General features: G+C 45.2%; 1 protein-coding gene across 5 annotated transcripts in view; it reads left to right on the top strand.

Annotated features, from left to right (window-relative positions):
• CEP170B (centrosomal protein 170B) overlaps positions 1–22,595 on the top strand; it is a 115,315-nt gene that overhangs the window by 8,671 nt on the left and 84,049 nt on the right. For all 5 annotated transcript variants that reach the window (XM_061612301.1, XM_061612305.1, XM_061612302.1 and 2 more), the window contains exons 3-4: positions 10,135–10,224; positions 20,685–20,765. In XM_061612301.1, coding sequence (XP_061468285.1) covers positions 10,135–10,224; positions 20,685–20,765 — 171 coding nt within the window. The remainder of the gene's footprint in view (positions 1–10,134; positions 10,225–20,684; positions 20,766–22,595) is intronic.

The following is a 22,595-nucleotide window of genomic DNA, read 5'->3' as shown; positions in this document are numbered from 1 at the left end:
TGTATATATATATATTCTTTTTTGCATGTTGCCCTAGGCTCTGTTGGAGGAAGGGCAATTCATACATACAGTGAATAGTAAATTAGAATAAATTATACTGCTGAAATGAAGAAAGCTGGTGCAAGGAATGGGGTGTAATCAGGCACAGATTTTTATGTGGATTGACTGTGAGCTCAGTTCAGTTCTGGTCCTAAAAACAAATCCCTAAGTTTAGAATTCTTTAATGGCATATCTGGGTAAGACTGGAAATGCCCCTGGCCTGAAGCTGCTGCCAGTGTGGACAGTATTGACTTAGGTGGACCAATTGTCTGAGTCGGTTTAAGGTAGCTTCATATGTTCTTATTGTGAGCTGGTATAGAGATGTGAGTGTTGCACTTGGCATGGGGAGATCCATCTTTGAATCCCCTTACTATCGCCCAACTAAACTGTGTGATGTTGCCAAGGGTGTAGTTGTTCAGGGTCTTGGGTGTGTGTGTCTTAGGCCCATTACTTTTTTAGGGAGGAAGGTCCCAGGAGGGGAGCAGGGTGCCCTATGTCTCCAGTGTCCTATGAGCCAATCAGCATGAAAGGGGACTATGCTATCCACTGATAAGAATCTTCTAACATGCTTGTTTGTCCTTTTCCTGCTGATTAAAGCCAATCGGAGTGAAAGGAGCTGAGTCAGCCACTGAGAAGACTCTTCTTGGTAGGTAGCACTCTCCCTATTGTGCTGATTGGCTCCTAGGAACATCTGTTGTTGTGGGAGAAGGCATGCACGGGAAGGACTGAGGAACGTGGAGATGATGACAGAGAGCAAGCAAGCAAGTGAGAGGCGTGGCTGTGAGGGGGCTTGGCATGACCCTGCACTTCTGAATTTGCCACTACACTAATGAATATCGGGCTGTTTACTGTCATTCACCTTCATGTGCCTCATAGAATTGTTGTAAGAATAAAGTCTGTATGTGTATTGAGGGTGAATCGTGATGAGCTCCTTTGGAAGAGGGACAGTGTGAAAATGAATGAATACCAGTAAAAATGAATAAAATCATACTGTTAAGTTGAAATCATACTGTTAAGTTGGGCTCCTGCTGGGAGGAAGGGCAGGAAATAAATAATAATAGATTCAGCACTTGTTCATTCTCTGTTATAACTGTTCTGTGCAGCCAAGCAAACAGCCCAACCTGTGTTTGTGGTTCACATTTTTTTCCCAATGGGTCATCTTTCAGTACATGTTCTGTATGTAACCCTTGTTTCCTTTATTTCATCCAGTAATTTAGATCAGTTGCTGTGGGCAAGATGAAGTGGAAGTTGGTGGTAGCCTAAAAGCTTGGGTATTTAAATAAATGTTGCTATTGGGGGAAGAAGCTAAATCTTCCAGGAAACTTCATGTGCCTACTTTACGCTTTGGAAATAATTAAAATACTTGTGGGGATTAATAGAAGCATGTATTGCTGAACTTCATAAGAACATAAGAAGAGCCTGCTGGATCAGGCCAGTGGCCCATCTAGTCCAGCATCCTGTTCTCACAGTGGCCAACCAGGTGCCTGGGGGAAGCCCGCAAGCAGGACCCGAGTGCAAGAACACTCTCCCCTCCTGAGGCTTCCGGCAACTGGTTTTCAGAAGCATGCTGCCTCTGACTAGGGTGGCAGAGCACAGCCATCATGGCTAGTAGCCATTGATAGCCCTGTCCTCCATGAATTTGTCTAATCTTCTTTTAAAGCCGTCCAAGCTGGTGGCCATTACTGCATCTTGTGGGAGCAAATTCCATAGTTTAACTATGCGCTGAGTAAAGAAGTACTTCCTTTTGTCTGTCCTGAATCTTCCAACATTCAGCTTCTTTGAATGTCCACGAGTTCTAGTATTATGAGAGAGGGAGAAGAACTTTTCTCTATCCACTTTCTCAATGCCATGCATAATTTTATACACTTCTATCATGTCTCCTCTGACCCGCCTTTTCTCTAAACTAAAAAGCCCCAAATGCTGCAACCTTTCCTCGTAAGGGAGTCGCTCCATCCCCTTGATCATTCTGGTTGCCCTTTTCTGAACCTTTTCCAACTCTAGAATATCCTTTTTGAGATGAGGCGACCAGAACTGTACACAGTATTCCAAATGCGGCCGCACCATAGATTTATACAACGGCATTATGATATCGGCTGTTTTATTTTCAATACCTTTCCTAATTATCGCTAGCATGGAATTTGCCTTTTTCACAGCTGCCGCACACTGGGTCGACATTTTCATCGTGCTGTCCACTACAACCCCGAGGTCTCTCTCCTGGTCAGTCACCGCCAGTTCAGACCCCATGAGCGTATATGTGAAATTCAGATTTTTTGCTCCAATATGCATAATTTTACACTTGTTTATATTGAATTGCATTTGCCATTTTTCCGCCCATTCACTCAGTTTGGAGAGATCTTTTTGGAGCTCTTCACAATTCCTTTTTGTTTTAACAATCCTGAACAATTTAGTGTCGTCAGCAAACTTGGCCACTTCACTGCTCACTCCTAATTCTAGGTCATTAATGAACAAGTTGAAAAGTACAGGTCCCAATACCGATCCTTGAGGGACTCCACTTTCTACAGCCCTCCATTGGGAGAACTGTCAGTTTATTCCTACTCTCTGCTTTCTGCTTCTTAACCAATTCGTTATCCACAAGAGGACCTCTCCTCTTATTCCATGACTGCTAAGCTTCCTCAGAAGTCTTTGGTGAGGTACCTTGTCAAACGCTTTTTGAAAGTCTAAGTACACTATGTCCACTGGATCACCTCTATCTATATGCTTGTTGACACTCTCAAAGAATTCTAATAGGTTACTGAGACAGGACTTTCCCTTGCAGAAGCCATGCTGGCTGTGCTTCAGCAAGGCTTGTTCTTCTATGTGCTTAGTTAATCTAGCTTTAATAATACTTTCTACCAGTTTTCCAGGGACAGAAGTTAAGCTAACTGGCCTGTAATTTCCGGGATCCCCTCTGGATCCCTTTTTGAATATTGGCGTTACATTTGCCACTTTCCAGTCCTCAGGCACGGAGGAGGACCCGAGGGACAAGTTACATATTTTAGTTAGCAGATCAGCAATTTCACATTTGAGTTCTTTGAGAACTGTCGGGTGGATGCCATCCGGGCCCGGTGATTTGTCAGTTTTTATATTGTCCATTAAGCTTAGAACTTCCTCTCTCGTTACCACTATTTGTCTCAGTTCCTCAGAATCCCTTCCTGCAAATGTTAGTTCAGGTTCAGGGATCTGCCCTATATCTTCCACTGTGAAGACAGATGCAAAGAATTCATTTAGCTTCTCTGCAATCTCCTTATCGTTCTTTAGGACACCTTTGACTCCCTTATCATCCAAGGGTCCAATCGCCTCCCTAGATGGTCTCCTGCTTTGAATGTATTTATAGAATTTTTTGTTGTTGGTTTTTATGTTCTTAGCAATGTGCTCCTCAAATTCTTTTTTAGCATCCCTTATTGTCTTCTTGCATTTCTTTTGCCAGAGTTTGTGTTCTTTTTTATTTTCTTCATTCGGACAAGACTTCCATTTTTTGAAGGAAGACTTTTTGCCTCTAAGAGCTTCCTTGACTTTGCTCGTTAACCATGCTGGCATCTTCTTGGCCCTGGCAGTACCTTTTCTGATCTGCGGTATGCACTCCAGTTGAGCTTCTAATATAGTGTTTTTAAACAACTTCCAAGCATTTTTGAGTGATGTGACCCTCTGGACTTTGTTTTTCAGCTTTCTTTTTACCAATCCCCTCATTTTTGTGAAGGTTCCTCTTTTGAAGTCAAATGTGACCGTGTTGGATTTTCTTGGCAATTGGCCAGTTACATGTATGTTTAATTTAATAGCACTGTGGTCACTGCTCCCAATCGGTTCAACAACACTTACATCTCGCACCAGGTCCCGGTCCCCACTGAGGATTAAGTCCAGGGTTGCCGTCCCTCTGGTCGGTTCCATGACCAACTGGTCTAGGGAATAGTCATTTAGAATATCTAGAAACTTTGCTTCTTTGTCATGACTGGAACACATATGCGGCCAGTCTATGTCCGGGTAGTTGAAGTCACCCATTACTACCACATTTCCTAGTTTGGATGCTTCCTCAATTTCATATCTCATCTCAAGGTCTCCCTGAGCATTTTGATCAGGGGGACGATAGATCGTTCCCAGTATTAAGTCCCTCCTGGGGCATGGTATCACCACCCACAACGATTCTGTGGAGGAGTCTGCCTCTTTTGGGGTTTCGAGCTTGCTGGATTCAATGCCTTCTTTCACGTATAGAGTGACTCCGCCACCAATACGTCCTTCCCTGTCCTTCCGATATAGTTTATATCCAGGGATAACCGTATCCCACTGGTTTTCTCCATTCCACCAGGTCTCCGTTATGCTCACTATATCAATGCTCTCCTCTAAGACCAAGCACTCCAGTTCTCCCATCTTGGTTCAGGTTGCAGTTAGCATATTTAGTGGAAAATGGACAGTATATTTACCTTTCCTGTTTTGCTTTTGGAAGTTTAGGTTAGATGCTTGGCACATACGGTAGGCTGAATTCTGCCACCCTTTGTGTGCCAGAAATTCAGTGCTATGTCTGCTCTGAGTGCTGTATTTAGATCTGGAAATGCTCTCAGACTTGGGGCTTGCACATGTCCAATCACTGTTCCAGGCGTTCCTGCTTGCACCCAGGGCCGGTGCTATCATTAGGCCAACTAGGCAGCCGCCTAGGGCGCAGACCTCAGAGGGGCGCAGTACTGACCTTTGAGGGGCACAGTTTTATACAGATTAGTTTTTTAACCCTTGGAAAAAATGCAACTAAAATAAATTTAGCAGTTTCAAGTTTTGTGCTTTTCATTTTTTCTACAACACATCTGTTTTTGAAAATTGAAGTTAGTAATTTGGGTGTGTGTGCAAGTAGTTAGCCTTGCCTAGGGCACAAAATAGCCTGGCACAGGCACTGCTTGCCCCAGAAGATCAAGCATTAGTCATAGGTGCCATAGGGAGAGTTTTATGGAGGGGATAGGCCGGGCTCCCTAAAATATCTTTGGGTGCTCTAGACCAGTGGTTCCCAGACTTTTTTTTTTGCATGGACCGCTTGAAAACTGCTGTGGGTCTTGGCAGACAACTTAATGATTTTTCTGTCTGCTGTAGCAATTGTGATGCACCGTGCTAGATGCTGTGTGAATTTTAATTATAATTTTATTGTTGCTTTTATTGTATTTTATTGTTGTATTACAATTTGCATGCCATAGAACTGAAATTGTATTACAGTAAAATACGGTATAATAAAAGAATAAAATAAAGTAAAAAAATAAAAGAAGCGATGAAAATTACAATTAAAAATCAATATGAAAATTAAATGTGGACGTGCCACAGACCGCCTGCACAAAGCTCGCAGGCCACAGTTTGGGAAACCTTGCTCTAGGCTTCCATTCTAAACAGGCTTACTTCACAGAACCCAATGGAACTTAACCCTGAGTAAGCCTGCATAGGATTGAGCTAAATCTCTCTCTCTGGTTAGTGACCTGGTTAGCAAAGTGTAATGTGTGTGTAAAGAGACGCTCTTGACGCCATGAGAGAAATTGAGGTAGGCTGCCATGTTAGATGCTTAGCAAATTAGTTATTTTAGTTTCTGCCTCTGTTTTTGGATGTTTGGTTTGTACGTTTGTTTTAATGATTTTTAATTTCAATAATTTAGATTTTAAAATGTGCGAGTGCTCTTGGAGATTTATTTGTTTATTAATTCAACAGGCAGGATATAAAGATTCTAATACAGACGTTGAGCATTCAGGATAGGACTTTAGGGCAGAACGTAGGAATCTGCCTTATACTGAGCTAGACCTTTCGTCCATCTAGCCCAGTGTTGTCTACACTGACTGGCAGTGGCTCTCCAGGATATCGGACAGGGAGTCTTTCCCAGACCCTACCTGGATCTTCTGCATGCAGTGAAAATACTCTACCCCAGAGCTGCAGCCCTTCCCCAGAAGTTGGAGGAGAGGGTGTAAGGCCATTAAGCTCAGAGTTGAAAATGACCTTGGTGGACCAGTGTAAACAATCTACCTCTCTCTAAGGTCCCATAGATCTCTCTCTTTGCTCTTTTTTCCTACTAATATATGGGGAAGTGATAGTATGCTGAGGGATGGAATGAAGATGCACTGGGATACTGTGATGCAACCCATGCTGCAGCTGACAGGCATAGGAGCATCCCAGGAGCATTGCCCCCAAAGCAGCATCCCATTCCTGAGCCATGACTGACAGGGCAAAGGAGAAAGTGGAGTACAGGGAGGCAATATTAATGGGGCTGTCTTGCAACGAGCGACCTGTTGATTGCTTTGGAAGCTGAATGAGAAGGGTGTATGAGGATGCATGTCTTGTTGAGCCGAAGACAGACATCTACCTCCAATTTTAATCCAGAAAAATGACCTGTGCTATTGTAGGCTTTTATATATTTATATATATATATATAAAAATAGCACCTCCTTGCTTTGCTTCCTTATTTATATTCAGAATAGCACATATGATAAAATGATTTATCTATTTTAGAAATAGATAACTTTCCTTTTAAAAAGTAAATTTGGAAGGGATGCAAGTCAACAAGCACCACATCCTTTTCTAAATGACGACAGTGCCAACAAGCAATGCCTGCTTGCTGGAAATGATACTTTGCTATTTTGGTTGTTATATTTAACTAATTAATTATATCAGCTGATTGGTGGTTACAGTGACTTCCTTTGAATGATGACAGGTTAATCGCCTGACATCATTATGACATCAGCTGATTGACAGGTGGGTGGTCATGTCCACCTGTCAAAAGTTGGTCCACGGAGAGTGGGTGTTTGAGGGAACTGGCCTTCTGGCTAGATCTAGCTCCTCACCCCTGTTTTAAAGTATCTAGGTAGCCTGGACCTGCCTCTTCCCCCCTGAATTTCAGCCCTCATATACTTACCTACCTACCCGAACTGAAACCTGGACCAAATCTGAGGGAAGACCTGCTTCTATATGAATCTCCATAGATTCTAAGATCATCTCCTGAGGTCCCCAGTTAAAGGGATCAGGTAGCATGTGACCTGTGACGTTGGAGAACCCCGGCCAATTGGGGTAGGCAATACTGGACCTGGTATGTTCCTCTACGTTCCTATAAATTGCTCAAGAAACAAAGACTATGAGTAAATGTAAAATTGTATTTATTCATATGGCATATTCCCTCAGCTTGGAAGTATCAGGGGTTGTAGTCACTGTCCATAGCTCACGCTTTCTGCCTTCAAGGCAGAGTTTTCTTCCCAGCTGACACCGGCTTTCATGTGGTGGTGAAGATATCCCTGATAATTATAGAGGTGTGGTAAATGATGGATAGTGTGGAGAAAGTGGATAGAGGGGTGTTTATCTCCCTTTCTTGTAATTCTAGAACTTGCAGCTATCCAACGAAGTTGAAATTTGGAAGATTCAGGACAGATAAAAGAAAGTACACAGTGTATAGTTAAACCATGGAATTTGCCACCACACAGTGTAGTGGAGGCCACCAACTTAGATAGTTTTAAAAGGGCATTAGACAAATTCCTGGATGATAGAGCTATCACCAGCTACTAGTTGTGATGGTTATACACCACCCCCAGGATCAGAGGCAGCGTTCCTCTGAATCATCAGTTGCTGGGGACCACGAATGGGAAAGAGGGCTGTTGAGCTCATTTTCTTCTTGTGGACTTCCTAGAAGATGGAGTTAGGAAACGTTTTAAGCCCAAGGGCCACATTTCACCACATGTCAGTGGTGGATAGAGCCAAAGGCAGACATGAGTGGAGCAATGGGCAGGACTCTTACCTTTTGCGTCGTAAGCTACATTCCAGCTGTACAGAGATGTCAGAGATTTCAGTGCGTGTACACATTCACACCACATACCCCTCTCTGTCCAAGAAAGCAGGAAACATTGTCGCAGTTCAATTCCAGTCAGACAAAAGCACTTGAAAAGGGCACAGAGCAGGGCCAGTGTGGGATGTGGTCTGGGGGGAAGGGTTGTGTTCTGGAGGTCACGTAGAGAGGCCTGGAGGGCCACATTCAGCACCTTGGTTTGAGAAACGCAGCCCATTGTAGGCATCTAGTTGGTCACTGTAGGAAACGGGTGCTGGATTAGATAGAGTTTTGGTCTGGTGTAGCGGGGCTCTTACAATCCTAACAAACGTTTCTTACATCCACGGGTTGTGTCTTCTTGTCACTCTGCTGGGTGGTGTGGCCCTCTTCCTGGTTGTGGCTTGGGCTAGGGCAGCCTTTCCCAACTAGTGGGCCACCAGATGTTGTTGGACCGCAATTCCCACCTTTCCTGACCATTGGCAATGCTGGCTGAGGCTGATGGGAGTTGTGGTCCAACAACATCTGGTGGCCCACTAGTTGGGAAAGGCTGGGCTAGGGAAATAGAAGCACTAGCTCAGCAGCTTTAATTGCGTACAAGGAGTGATGCTTTAGAAGAAAGCATGCACAGAGAATTTGACTGAGTTTCTAATGCAAGAACATAAGAAGAGCCTGCTGGATCAGGCCGGTGGCCCATCTGGTCTAGTTTCCTGTTAACACAGTGGCCAACCAGATGCCCCAATGGGAAGCCCACAAGCAGGTCCTGAGTGCAAGAGAGCACTCTCCCTTCCTGCAGTTACCAGCAGCTGGCATTCAGAAGCATACTGCCTCCAACTATGTATTTGCTTCCAACTTCTGTATTTGTTCATTTATTTAGAGGGGGTCATTAGGGCTCAGATTGTGTAAATGTTTGCCCTGTGCAAATTAGAAGCTGCAAGTTCTCATGTTCAGGAGTTAACTAAAGTCTCTTTCCCCCCTTTTTGCAGGGGGAGATGTGCTATGGAGTGTGAATTCTCAGCAAAACACTCTCTTCAGTAACTTGGGTCTCTCTTTTTTTGGCTTTTTTCTGTTTTTTAGTTTAGCTCGGATATTAGATAGCAGCGGATGAGGTTGTAAACTCTCTGGACTAGGGATGTTGGAGGAATGTCCGATGGAAATGGGAGCAGAAATTGATAATGCTCGCTTATCCATCCCACGTCCAGAATGGAAATCAGTCCAACAAATACAATTGGTATTTGCTACTGTTGTTTTCAGTCCGCGAACGATACATAATTGATTATGTTTTTCCCCTGTTTGCATTGCACTTCCTTTACGTTGAAATGAATGGTGGGGAACAATGTAATGATAACATAATTAATTATATAAAATTCCACTGCAGCAGATAGTGAGTTGAATAACGTAGTTTTTGTGGGAAGCTGAACTGCAGCAGAATGGAAACAGTGCTGCATGTGACGAACATGGGTCGAAACTGAAGTTGATGTCTTTGTGCATCCCCAGTCTGGATTGCGTAGTGCCACTTCAGACTTTGTTTTGTGCTTTGCGGTGGTGCTCACTTGGTTGAATGCTCTTCTATACAAAAAAAGTTCTCTGCACATGGAAAACTAAACATCAAGAAGAAGGGGTTCTAGATAAACTGTTCCCAAGTTATGAGCTGTATCCAACTCAGAGTAGACCTATTGAAATTCATGAACCTAAGTTGGTCATGTCCATTAATTTCAGTGGATCTACTCTGAGCATGGTTAGCATAGCAACAACTCTAGTTGTCTTGGTGCACAGATTCTTCTCAACAAACATGAGGTCCTGCCTGCAATCTCCAGTGGTACAGTCTGGGCATGGGTTTACCATCTCATCTGTAGTTCTCTAAGAACTAACCAATACTACGACATTGGAACTGTTGCCAAGATTAGGTATACACCCCAAGAGGTAATGTTGTACATTGCCTTGCGTGCCCCTAGACAGAGAGCACTACTCATAAATGATGATAAATATAATGGGTACTTAAAATTGGACAACAGGAACATAGAAAGCTGCTTTATACCTAGTCAGACTATTGGTCCATCTAGCTCAGTTTTGTCTACACTGACTGGCAGCAGCTCTCCAGGGTTTCAGGCAGGAGAGTCTCCCAACCCTACTTGGAGATGCCACCGATTGAACTTGGGACCTTCTCCTTGCAAGGGGCAGTTGCGCTACCACTGAGCTTTTCCAGGTAGTTACCGTAGTGATTCAATAGATGCATTTTGCCCTGTATCAAGGTCTCGTCTGCTATTTTGCTGCAGCTGTTAAAGCAGCCTCTGTCTTGCAAATCTGACATTTTCAATTTCGCTTTTTGTTTTCAGTCTCGCAGCGTGGACAAGCAGCATGCTGTCATCAACTACGACAAGGAGAAAGATGAGCACTGGGTGAAGGACCTGGGAAGCTTGAACGGGGTAAGTAGTGAACTTGGCTGCCGAGTATGTTGTAGGCTTTGTTGCAGCGGGCGTTTGGTTTTTTCCCCCATTTTGCTTTGCTGAGGGTGGGTTGGAGGAGTCATATGCGCTGAAAGGAGCATGTGATCAGAACTTCTCTGAGTGAGGTCAGTAGGGTTGGTCATGCAAAGAAAGACGCTAACCTTGGAAGACTCTTGGGGCTGTTTGAGTGGAACTCCAGGTGTGATGGATAGTCTGGCCCCAGTTATATCTCCATGGGAGGCATCACAGTGTTTGGTTAGATCTGCCAGATGTTCAGATGATCTCTTTCTGCTTTGCTTATGGAGGGTAAGCACAGGCCCGAAAGAGGGTATTCCTATAGGTAGCAATGCTGGCTAGGGTTGCTTTGTATTCGCTTGGAGGCTGCTTTATTGTGAATTAAGAGAGCAAGCCTTCTCTGTTGCGTCTTGCATTGTAAGAAGAGCTTGCTGGATGAGGCCAGTAGTCCATCTGGTCCAGCAACCTCTTCTCATAGTGGCCTGATGCCTATGGGAAGCACAAAAGCAGGAACTGAGTGCAGTAGTACTCTTCTCGCTTGTGAGTATCAGCAAATCTTAGGCTGATCTGATTGGAGATCAGTTGAACAAGAGGTTGGATCGTGGAGGTACCTAACAGCTCTATAGTTCTGTGATCCTAGCAGAGGACACCTGCCATCTTGCTGTCATGCTGTGTGTGCTGCAATGGCCCTGTAGAGATGTGACACTTGAGTGTTATTTGTTTTCCTTAATCACAGATAAGTGTCATATCTGAATAGTTCTAAACTGTGGATAAGAATTGGTCACAAACCAGAATGTGGGACTGTGGTTTGGTGTGGGTCTGCAACCCATAATTTGTATTGCTGGAGCATACATAATGCCTGCACTTAGTTGTGATTAGTTTCCTTGCCTCTCCAGACACTGCTTGCAAGGGTACAAGTAGTTGTTGTAGATGTCTCCTAACGCACACTTCCCAGGGTTAATTTAGCGAGCGAGACTATGGCTTCATTGTACATTTGGGCTGAGGATCATGTTTGTAACGCATGAACTGGGCCAATTGTTTTTAAAAATAGGCCTGGTTTGTATGGCGCAAACAAGATCCACAAAATCATAATTTAGAGGCTTAGGTATGTGCTGTGGTCTTCCCTGCTCCTCCTCCTCACTCTCTCTCAAGTTCCCTCCTCCTAGTTTTCTCTAACCATAGTTTGTCATTTTCCCTGAATCAAAAAACTATCATTACCACCTTGCTTTCAAACCCATGGTTTGCAAAACCAATTCACATCACAGTTTCAAACTGTAGTTTGGACACAATTTTCAAATCATGGTTTAGAGGAAAGTCTTTAGTTATGGTTTTTTGTTTCAGATGTCACAGCAAACTATGGTTAGAGAAAACTGTGAAATTGACAAGGAAACTTGCATGGGAGAGGGGAAGAGTAAGCGTATGGGCTCACAACATATTCCTGTGCTTCCGAATTGTGACTTGAGGACTGGGTTTGTGATATCTTAACGAGGTCACAGTGGCCTTGTTCACATGTAACACTAAGCCAAACCATGGCCAAGCATGAATGAGTAAGTGTGCTGATGTATGGAGCAAAACTTGTGACCGCTTTGCTTCTACCCTGGTGCTGCTGCTGCTGCTGCTACACTACCAGAAGCTAAGCCTTGGCTTGGCGTAATGTGTGAACCTGGGCTTATGGTTTGTCTTGCTCCAAGCTTGCTCCAAGTGAACCATGAGCTTGTGGTTTGTCTTGCTCCAAGCAAACCATGAGTGGTAAGCTGAGTACAAATCTGTAAAACTAGCACCTGGGACAATCCAAAGATGCTGAATGTTGGAAGATTTAACATAGCATATAGTTAAATTATGGAATTCGCTGCCACCAAATTCGATAGCTTTAGAAGGGAGATTGTCAAATTCATGGAAGATAAAGTTGTCAGTGACTACTAGGCATGATGGGTATGTTCTACTTCCACTGTCGGAGACGGCATCCCTCTGAATATTAGCTGAGGAACAACAGTGAGGGAGGGCTTTTGCTCTTGTGCCCTGCTTGCAGGTTTCCTATAGGCATCTGGTTGGCTGCAGTGAAGACAGGACGCCTGGACTCGATGGGCCATTGGCTTGATCCAGCAGGACTCTTCTTACTTTTTATGTTCTGAGCTGTAGCTCACTGCAAGAGCATCTGCATTGCAGAAGGTGCCAGGTTCAACCCCTGGCATTCCCAGGAAGGTCTGGGAAAAGAAACTCTGGAGAGCTGCTGCCAGGCAGCGTGGACAGTACTGAACTAGATGGGCCAATGGCCCGACTGAGTATAAAGACAGATTCCTACGTTGCTAATTAATATAGTTTAGATATTTTTGTAGCCTCAGTTAAATGCTATCTACTCGTAGCACGACTTGCCTTGTGTTTGGTTTTACTGGCCATTTAGTTTGGGTTTTTAGTTGGACGTTTTGCATTTGTATTTCTTTTTACGTGTATCATTTCTAAGGAGTGTTTGGGCAGGTATGGAGGCAGTAAAATAAACAATAGCAGTGAGAAACATTTGGGGTATTAATAAGGGTGTGATTCCATTAAAAAACATTTGACGTTTCAAATAAGAACTGGCTCTGAATTGAAAGAGAACTTGCTGGAGAAACCAGCTTTTAAAAGAGTCTAATGATGTATTCCCCTGTTTTAAATGAATGAGTTGGAGATGCGGAAGGGAGCCAATGTGACCGAGGGCTTGTGTACTGGAAAGACAAGTATTTCATCCAGAGAAATACATGCAGAACCCCTGACTCATGCTGCAGTGCAGTGCATGTTGCTTTTGTCCTAGACCAAGGTATTTCCTGGTCCAAGGTTAGCCCTGGCGCGGTAAAAGAAAACAGTACTGTAACTTTGCTCTTTCTATGTCAGGAGTGGGGTGGGGACCAGTTTGGCCAAAGGGGCCAGGTCAGATTATGGCCAACCCTCCCACAGGCTGCATTCATTTACCTGTTGTCATATGAAATCAGGTGGATCTGACCCTGGCCAAAAACAGCATGGCTCACATTCAGCGCCAAATTTAAACAGCGCGGAATGCAAGCCATGCTTATGAAGTGCACTCTTGATTGTTCCTTTGCAAGTGTCGTTTGCATCTGGTGCTGTTTAAATTTGGTGCCAAATTTCAGCAAACAGAGCTGAATACAAGCCATCCTTGCAAAGACTTTCAGTCACAACAACCTGTTGGTTTGCCCATCTCTCTTCAGTACTTTCAGAGTGTGGCAGGTGCTTGTATATGAAAGCTATATAAACTATTGAAAAACAATTCTCTATGTTGATGATAATATTGCCCTTTTGCTACCAAACATCAACAGAAGGATGCCACCATCTAACAAATATGTCTATGCATTGTCCTCTCTCTCTCTCAGTTAGGTGTGCTGTTTGCTATACCAGGGGGTCAACAACTGTTTTCAACAAGTGGGCACATTTCAAATTTTGACAGAGTGCTGCGAGCACCAGTCACAAAATGTGGGGCATGACATAACAAGATGGCTGCTGTGGTGGGCATGGTATAACATAAAATTAGAGTGCAGGCTGTGATGCGTCCTTCCCTGGCTCTCCCTGTCAGGTTCCTACCTGCTCGTGGTTACTGCCTGTCTCTAGGCACCACCAGGGACTCCACCAGTCCGGACCGCTCTCTCTTATGATTTCTCTCCCCGCTCTAGCACAGATCTCAACAGATCCCCCTGCTAGGCAACCACCAGTAACGTCCCAATACTAGTATTCCCAGAGACTCTGAATACTGGTATTGTTATTCTCTTCACCGCTGCCACCATTTGTTACAGTTCCCCTTCAGCCTTGGTCATTACCTTACCCTCCCTTCTGGTCTGTGAAACCCCAGCCAAGGATCAGGCCTTTGGTAAACCAAATTAAGTATTTATTGCAGATAACAAAGCTAACAAGATTAACAAGATTTCTTCTTAAGGCACATAAGCATATGGTTTTACTCAATACTAATCTGAACTCCACCCCCCTCCTTCTTCACTCTCTCCTGGCAAACAACTCTCTCAAACCCCACCAAGCAATCCACTCTTTCTCTTCTCCTCCCCAGATTCCACAATTTACCATCTCACATTCACCCAGATTTACCTGTCATCCTTTCATTTATGCAGTCAGCCATTTTAAACATTCAGCCAATCATCAAGCATTGTATTGCCTATTCACTCCCCCTCCTCTTTCACTACTTACCATGTATACTCTAAACAACCAGCACTTACCATATATACACTAATATATAGGAACATCACACAGGCTTTTCCTGTTTTCTTCATTGCCAATCCTAAACCAAAGCCAAGGCTGCCATCCTGTACTCACCTATCTGGGGGTAAATCCCATTAAACACAAAGAGACTTACTTCTGAAGTAGACATATATACCATTGTATTGTTAGGTTTATACAGTTAATTCTTAATGAGTGCTTGGACATCAGCTCCTGCACAGCAGAAGATATGCCTAAGTCTTGAAAAGTGTCATTTGGGGAGCGGATTCTTTAATGTCCACCTGCACTTACTGTGTAGTAGTATTTGTGAAAAATTACTTCTAGGGAGTACCTGATGTCAGATGAACCCACCACAGAAAAGATGCATCCTAGTTGCCAGGAAAAAAGGAAGGAGGAACTACAGAAATTCCAAGGCCTACTAGAAAATGAGACAGAAGCAAGAAAAGTGCACTAAAGGGAAGGTGAAAGCAGAAGCTCTTTGGGACCTCAGGGATATTTCACAGAAATTGCACATTTTGCTGCATATCTTTCCAGGAGGGATAGATACTTACTTTTAAAGAAAAATGAAAGTCAGAGTGTGGGGCCCATGCCTGGGGGTGCCAATGATGGCCTTCACAGCTACTGTGGTGCCTGTGGGCATCAGGTTGACAACCCCCATGCTACACTCTGGCACTCCATTCTTTGCTCGAGGACTACTCTCATGTTTAGCTTCTTCATTTTTTGCAGTTGCTAACAATTGAGTTATTGAGGAATAAAAATGGACTGCCTTGAAGTCGATCCCGACTTGTGGCGAGCCTATGAATAGGGTTTTCATGGTAAATGGTATTCAGAGGTGGTTTACCATTGCCTCCCTCTGAGGCTCAGAGGCAGTGACTGGCCCAGGGTCACCCAGTGAGCTTCATGGTTGTGTGGGAATTCGAACCCTGGTCTCCCAGGGCATAGTCCAACACACTAACCACTATGCCACACTGGCTCTCTATCAAGGAATAGTACTGTCTAAATATCCATGCATTTAATAGCCCAAGCAAAATAGTTTAGGGGCTGGGAGTTATGAAACAGTGGATTCCTTACTGCATCTATAGTCCTTCTAGCTAGGGTGGGAGCTGGGAGTGGGTGGATGAGTTATTTTCCCCCAATTCTTTTTGCTGGACCAGCTCCTGCCAGATTGGGCCCCTCTCTGGGAAGCGGCCTAGCTTTGGATCCAACAGGTCCATCGTGAGCCCTGCTCTCCCCCCACCCCATTTTTGGGGCCTTGTTGGCTACTGCCGGTGGGAACACTAGCAGTAGCTTTCCAACCTCTGTGCTTTTGGCAGGCGCAGTGGGGGCCTCTGCTATGACAAATCCTCCCTCCTTTGCCATAACTCAACACCCTCCTGCAGTGCTGAGCAAGGACCTGCTTTGGATTCCTTCATTGAGCAGGGGGTTGGACTCGATGGCTTTATAGGCCCAACTCTGTGATCGTGTGATTCTATGACCTTAGGTTAGCCATTCTGCAGACTCCAGATTCTGCTACAAGGCAACCTAAACGCAGTGGAGGCTGTGCACTAGGGCTGTTGGGCCATGTCCCTAGCAAGGGGAACTGCAAGCAAAAATGTAAAAGTTTTCCCCAACATCTCACACTATTTTCTGCCTCTCCCTGAACTCTCCCCCCCCCCTTTCATATCCTTCCATTTGAACTTTGGGAGACTCCTGGAGACTTCTCTCCCATTCTCTAGCCACTTGTCCATTTAGCTAGCTGCTCAGTATTGGTACAACTGTAATGCTGAGATGTCCAGTCTTTGCGAGGGAGGAGGATGGGGAGAAAATGAGAACAATCTGGCTGTACCTCTGTGACACCCCCCCCCCCGGTGAGCTCCTAGGGACCCTGCCAGATTCAGTGGCCACAAGCTGCCACTGCATAAATGGCAAGAAGAGCTGAATTCTGCAAGCTTTGCAAATTATGCAAACCTGCAAAGTAGAGGATCTTCTCCAGCCAGTGGCAGCTTCCTGAGTGCTTGCCCTTCGAAAGTACGGGCAGTAACTTTCTCTCTCCAAGACATTTACATGACAGAGCTAGGCACCCTTGGAATTTGGACACCCAAGGCTGCTGCCTAGTTTGCCCAATTAGCCGGCCTTGGCTAACAGCACATCCATCCGGCTGCTCTAATTGGAAAGGAAGATATCAAGGGTGTGTGTTGGAGCTGCCTGTCCAGTTCTTAGTGTGCACGCAGTGTGATTTCCTGCTGGTCCACACAGCTGGCAGGGACTACAGCTAGACCAGTGCAGATTGTTGAATTTGCATGGCAAGCTTTCCACCTGGAATGCCCTGCGGTGGAACATTACCTCCCCCTCCACTTTTCCCCTTCCCCTCTTCCAGGTTGCATGGAATAGTGCCAAATGGGGATTGTTGGAAGCTTCCTTATGGGCGGTTTCCTTTTTCCTTTCCTTTTAAAAACTCCCTTGGCAGTTGGCTTGCGGCGCTGATAGGATAGTGCTGGAGTTGCAGGGGGAGCCTCCTCTTTTCATGGTGGTGGTGAGCCATTGCATGTCCTTGCGTCTTCCGCTCCTGAATCTTAAAAGCTTGCAAGGTGCCCATATTGTCCTCCTCTTGGTTTTTTTTTTTTTTTAGCCTTTCCCAACCTTTAGGTCACTAGATATTGCAGGACTACGATTCCCATCATTCCTGACCATTGGCCATGCTGGCTGGGGCTGATGGGAGTTGTAGTCCAACAGCATCTGGGGACCCAGAGGTTAGGAAAAGCCGGTCTACGCAGATGGGCAGTAGTTCTCCAGGGCTTCAGGTAGGAGATATTTTCAGCCCTACCTGGCGATGCTAGGAATTGAACCTGGGTCCTTCTGCATAAAAAGAAGATGCTCTATCACCGAGCTATGACCATTCCCTGTTTTCCTGTCCTGCCTATCTTTGGGCTTTGAATGAAAGTCATGCTTTTGTGCTGAACTGTCTGCGTTTGCTGCTTTGTCTTCATTATGTTTGTGGGGCCTTGAGTGGGTTTCCCCTCCCCTTCAAACGCTTGGGTTTTGACTTATGGAAGCTCACCAGGCCGGAGTCTGAGAACACTCTGCTCTTGGAGCAAACACATTTATTAGCCATCGGCCGCTATCTAGCATACACGGCTTATCAAATTGCAGTGTCTCTTGCTGTGATGCAGAGGAGGATGAAAGAGGTTTCAGACTTCGTTGACTGTGAGCAGGTATGTAGCATTCACATTCTGCTGGATGAATTTTCCAGAAGGCCCCCTCTGTCTGATAAACCTGCCAAAACCGAGGCATCTCACTGAATCTTGCAAAACTGATAAAACTCGTGTGTGGCATTGTGCAGTTGCAATAAAACATGTCTAGGACATGTCTGGGAAGAGCTGTCGCTCAGTGGAAGAACACCTGCCTTGTATATAGAAGGTCTTGGCGTCAATCCCCGGCATTTCCGGGTGGGGCTGGGAGAGACCCTGAAACCCTGGAGAGGAGCTGCCAATCAGTGTAGACAGTAGTGAGCTGGATAGACCTATGGCTTGACTCACTGTAAGGCAGCTTCCTAGTGTCTGGCCCAGCTAGTCAATGTAGTAGCCTCCAGATGTTTTGGCCTCCAGCTCCCATCAACTCCAGCTAGCATGGTCAGGGTTGAGGGACAATGGGAGTTGTAATCCATAACGTCGGAAGGGTGCCACATTGTGAAGTGGAGAAGTAAGTGACATCTGTTACATATTTCAGAAGGAGGGATAAACCTCTAAGCTGGGGTACATTTTGGAATCTAAACTTTCGTTTGATGCAGTCCTGTGGAACGACTTTTCTCCTTAATTTATTCTCCATGGACTTCTGAAAGGCGTATACAACTGTATGGGCAAGGGTTGTAGAGCATCTTCCTTGCATGCAGAAGGTCCTTGAATGCAGATGGGACTAGGGGAAAGTCCTCCTGCCAGTCTGTGTAGACAATACTGAGCTAGATGGACTAATGCTCCCACCCAAAGGAAGGCAGCTCGCTGTTTTCTGCAAGGAGAGGCCTATCCTGTTCAGCATCCTGCATTTCACAGCCTCTCAGAAGCCTGCAGGTAGGATGCAAGGGCAATATCATTTCCCTGCCCAACAGCAGAGCTTGGAAGATTACCCTTAAAACGTAATAAATTACAGTTACAAGTACATGGCCCAAAAAAGTAGTAATTGCCGTTACAATTGCTCTGAAAGTAACCAATTACTTTTTCTCAAAAGTAATCACTACAGTTACATTCCAGTTACTTAAAAAAACACGTACAGTAGGGCCCCGCTTCCCGGCGTTCTGCTAATGTGGCAGCTTTCCTTCCCTCTTTTAAAGCCGATTTTGCTGCTTTTGCGGCATTTTTGCATCATTTTCGTACAATGCACCCCATTAAAATCAATGGGGTTCCGCTTTACGGCGGGGGTCCAGAACGGAACCCGCCGTATAAGCGGGGCCCTACTGTACAAGGTGCTGGCCTTGGCTGCTGCACATCTAAGTAGCCTAAAACAACATTAAAAATAAGCACACACACAAAGGGTAGTAGAATAAAGTTTTTTATCCATAAGATTAACAAAACGGCATAACAGAATCACACATTCCCCCACCCCACCCCCAGCAATGATGAAACCCCAACACACATATTGCACAGAAGCCCAATTTGAAGCACATGATTTTTATTCATAAATCAGAGGAGCAGAAGACTTCCCCTGCTCCCCCCCCAGTAATGCCCAAAAGTAATGCTGGAAACATTACAATTACTCCTAAAAAGTAATGAAGTTACTACTCATTCTATTACCAGCAAAATGTAATGAAGTTACCCACTCGTTACTCAAAAAAGTAATAAATTACAAGTAATTCGTTACTTGTAACTAGTTACTTCCAAGCTCTGCCCAACAGTATATTCCCCAACAAGGCTATGGCTTGGAATAAGGCAGCTTGCTATGTTCCTGTGCTACGGCAGGCAGTTGGGTGGTTGCAAAGGAGCGCATTGCTTAAACTGCAGAGGGCACTGTGGCTGCATCATGGCTGCTTCTTTCTGGCCGGGGGGAGCAGCCCTGACGTAGCCCAAAGCCCCTTTGAGCAGCAGGGAAGGCAAAAGGAGCCGTCCGTCCAAGTGCACAAGGTAGGGTAGGTGTCGGGGACCTTTGGCTCTCTGGATGTTGCTGAACTACAACTCCCATCATCCCTGGCTATTAGCCATGTTTGCTAGGGCTGATGGGAGTTGTAGTTCAGCAACATCTGGAGGGCCAATGGTCCCTTACTCCTGGGGCTGGGGGTTGGAGGAAGCGATGGGTTCTTGGCAAGCTCTGGTTTATTAGGCTAAACTGGGCTTCATGTATGAATTTGGCCATGTTGATTAGGAGCATAGGAAGCTGCCTTATGCTGAGTAGACTGCCGGCCATCTTGTTCAGAATTGTCTTTGATGTGGCTGCATTTGGAAGACTGTGCGCAGTTCTGGTCGCCTCACCTCAAAAAAAGGATATTGTAGAGTTGGAAGAGGTTCAGAATAGGGCAACCCAAATGATCAATGGGGTGGAGCGACTCCCCTATGAGGAAAGGTTGCAGCATTGGGGGCTTTTTAGCTTAGAGAAAAGGCAAGTAAGAAGTGACATGACAAAAGTGTCTAAAATTACGCATGGCATGGAGAGAGTGGACAGAGAGACTTTCTCTCTCTCTCTCATAACACTAGAACTCGTGGCCAGCCAATGAAGCTAAACGTTGGAAGATTCAGACCAAAAAAAGTCCTTCTTCATGCAGCGCATAGTTAATCTATGGAACTCACTCCCACAGGAGGCAGTGATGGCCACCAACTTGGATCCTTTAAAGATTCATGAGGGATAATGCTACTCACCATGATGACTATGCTCTACTTCCACTGTTGCATGCTTCTGAACACCAGTTGCTGGAATGCGCAGGAGGGGAGAGTGCTCTTGCACTCAGGTCCTGCTTGCGGGCTTCCGATTGGAGCATCTCGATGGCCACTGTGAGGACAGTATGCTGGACTAGATGGGCCATTGGCTTGATCCAGCAGGGCTCTTCTTTCATTCTGTCGTCTACACTGTCTGGCAGCGGCTCTCTGGGATTCAGGCAGGGACATTCCCAGCCCTACCTGGAGATGCTGGGGATTGAAACAGGGACCTTCTGCATACAAGGCAGATGCTCTGCCACTACGCAGCGGTCCTTCCCCTTTCCTTCTCCCTCTCACTGTGCCTTTTTAATGACATTTTGCTGTTCTTTTCCATAGACTTTTGTGAATGACGTGCGGATTCCAGACCAGAAGTACATCACGCTGAGGCTGAACGATGTGATCCGTTTTGGCTACGATATCCTTTTGGGTGTGCTGTTCTACAGGCAGAATTGCGTGTGGTCCTTAACTTCACTGCTTTTTAACGCCTCTTTGTGTGTGCAGAATTAGAACAGCATTCATTACTATCCGGGCTGTATGGGGAGGAATCCCCCTGGAAGTTTGCCTGCGCAGTCCCCAATGAAATGTGTGGCTACCATGCTTTCTTATTTATTATTTTATTTTATTTATTACATTTATATACTGCTTAAGGCTATCTCTAAGTGTTCTACAAAATCACAAATGCAATATATGTAACAGGCAATGAAACCAAGAAACTACTATATAGTACAAGTAAATGCAATATTAAAGAAAATGAAAGTACAATGCAATAACACCCACAAACATAGCACATTTTGAAACATCTTTAGTCAAGGATCCCTTCCCTCTTCACCCTCCCTCTTACCAAGGTCCATCCTGACTCACAAAATACTACACATCACACCCAAATATATATATACACAAATTGTACAATGCCTACTCCACATGCAGTGTCACTCATCCCATTCTACTCCCACATCTCACACGCATCCACCAGTACACACCATCCACCCAATGGCTCCTACTCAGTCGCCCACTCTTGCAGCTGCCTTTTGGAGAGGCAGTATGGCATAGTGGTTAGAATGTTGAACTTGGATCTGGGAGACCCAGGTTCAAAATTTCCATTCAGCCACATAACTCACTGGGTGACCTTGGGGCCAATGACTACCACTCTGCCTAACCTACCTCACAGGGTTGTTGTGAGTAAAATGGTTTATTTATTTACAGTATTTTTTTTTATCCTGCCCTTTACCCAATAAGGCTCCCAAGAGCGGCTTACATGTGTCAGTTCTAAGATGGTCTCTGCTGTCAGCCTCACAATCTTAAAAAGACACAGCACACGAGGAAAAAGAAATGGAAGGGAGGAGATAAAAGCAAGCTCAAGCACAAGTGCTTAAAGCTACAGTTCTTAAAGTGACAGCCGATGTCAGTGGTAGTTCTGGTTGTCTTCCCTCCCTCTGATCAAATCCAGGAGCAGAGCTGGTGACAACGTCCAGGCCAGGAGGACAGGGCAGCTCTTAACCGTACAGTTCTTCCTTCAGACAGTGGGCCTGATGCAGATAGAATCCTCACAGGAGGAAGCTTGAGGGAGTTACCCTCTGCCCTTGCCAGTGTCAGTGGCGGCTTTTATTTGGGCCTCGGATAACCCTGCAGGATAGAAAACTGTTTCACTGAGGAGTGCGCAGAAGAATATCATTTCGATTTCATCCTTTGTCTCCATCTCTTGGAACTTTTCGATATTTGGCCACTTAAAAGTGTTTGCACCTTGGGCTTCAGCGAAGCCAGACAATGGATTGTATTGGATTTAGCAGGGAATTTCCTTTGGATCAGGTTTTAAACTGGCAGTAGCAATATTCTGCTTTCTATTCATCCCACCCCACCCCAAGTAGGATCAGTTGAAAAAACACACAATTGGTATCTGTTCTGGAAGGAGGGAATGCAGTTGTTGAACTCCTTTGGAAACATCTGCATGATGGGGAGCTGCAGAAGTTTATGAGCTGGCGCTTTTTAACCTCTTCAAAGCATCTGCTCCCCGTGGTCAATTATCTTCAGCTGTTGGCCAGTGCAGCAATCAGTCTATGCTTTAGCTCTCTCCTGCAGGCCAGCATTTTTAGCGACAGTGGGCAGCTGGAAGGATCATCATCTCAGTGCCGGAGCACATGCTTTGCATGCAGAAGGTCCCAGGTTCAATCCTGTGCACTTCAAGTTAGCAGGTGATGGGAGACGCCTCTTGCCTGAGATCCTAGACAGCTGCTGTCAGCTAGGGCAAAT

Source organism: Rhineura floridana, chromosome 2 (assembly GCF_030035675.1).
Source record: "Rhineura floridana isolate rRhiFlo1 chromosome 2, rRhiFlo1.hap2, whole genome shotgun sequence".
Classification (NCBI taxonomy): Eukaryota; Metazoa; Chordata; class Lepidosauria; order Squamata; family Rhineuridae; genus Rhineura; species Rhineura floridana.
This window is presented reverse-complemented; position numbering and strand designations above follow the sequence as displayed.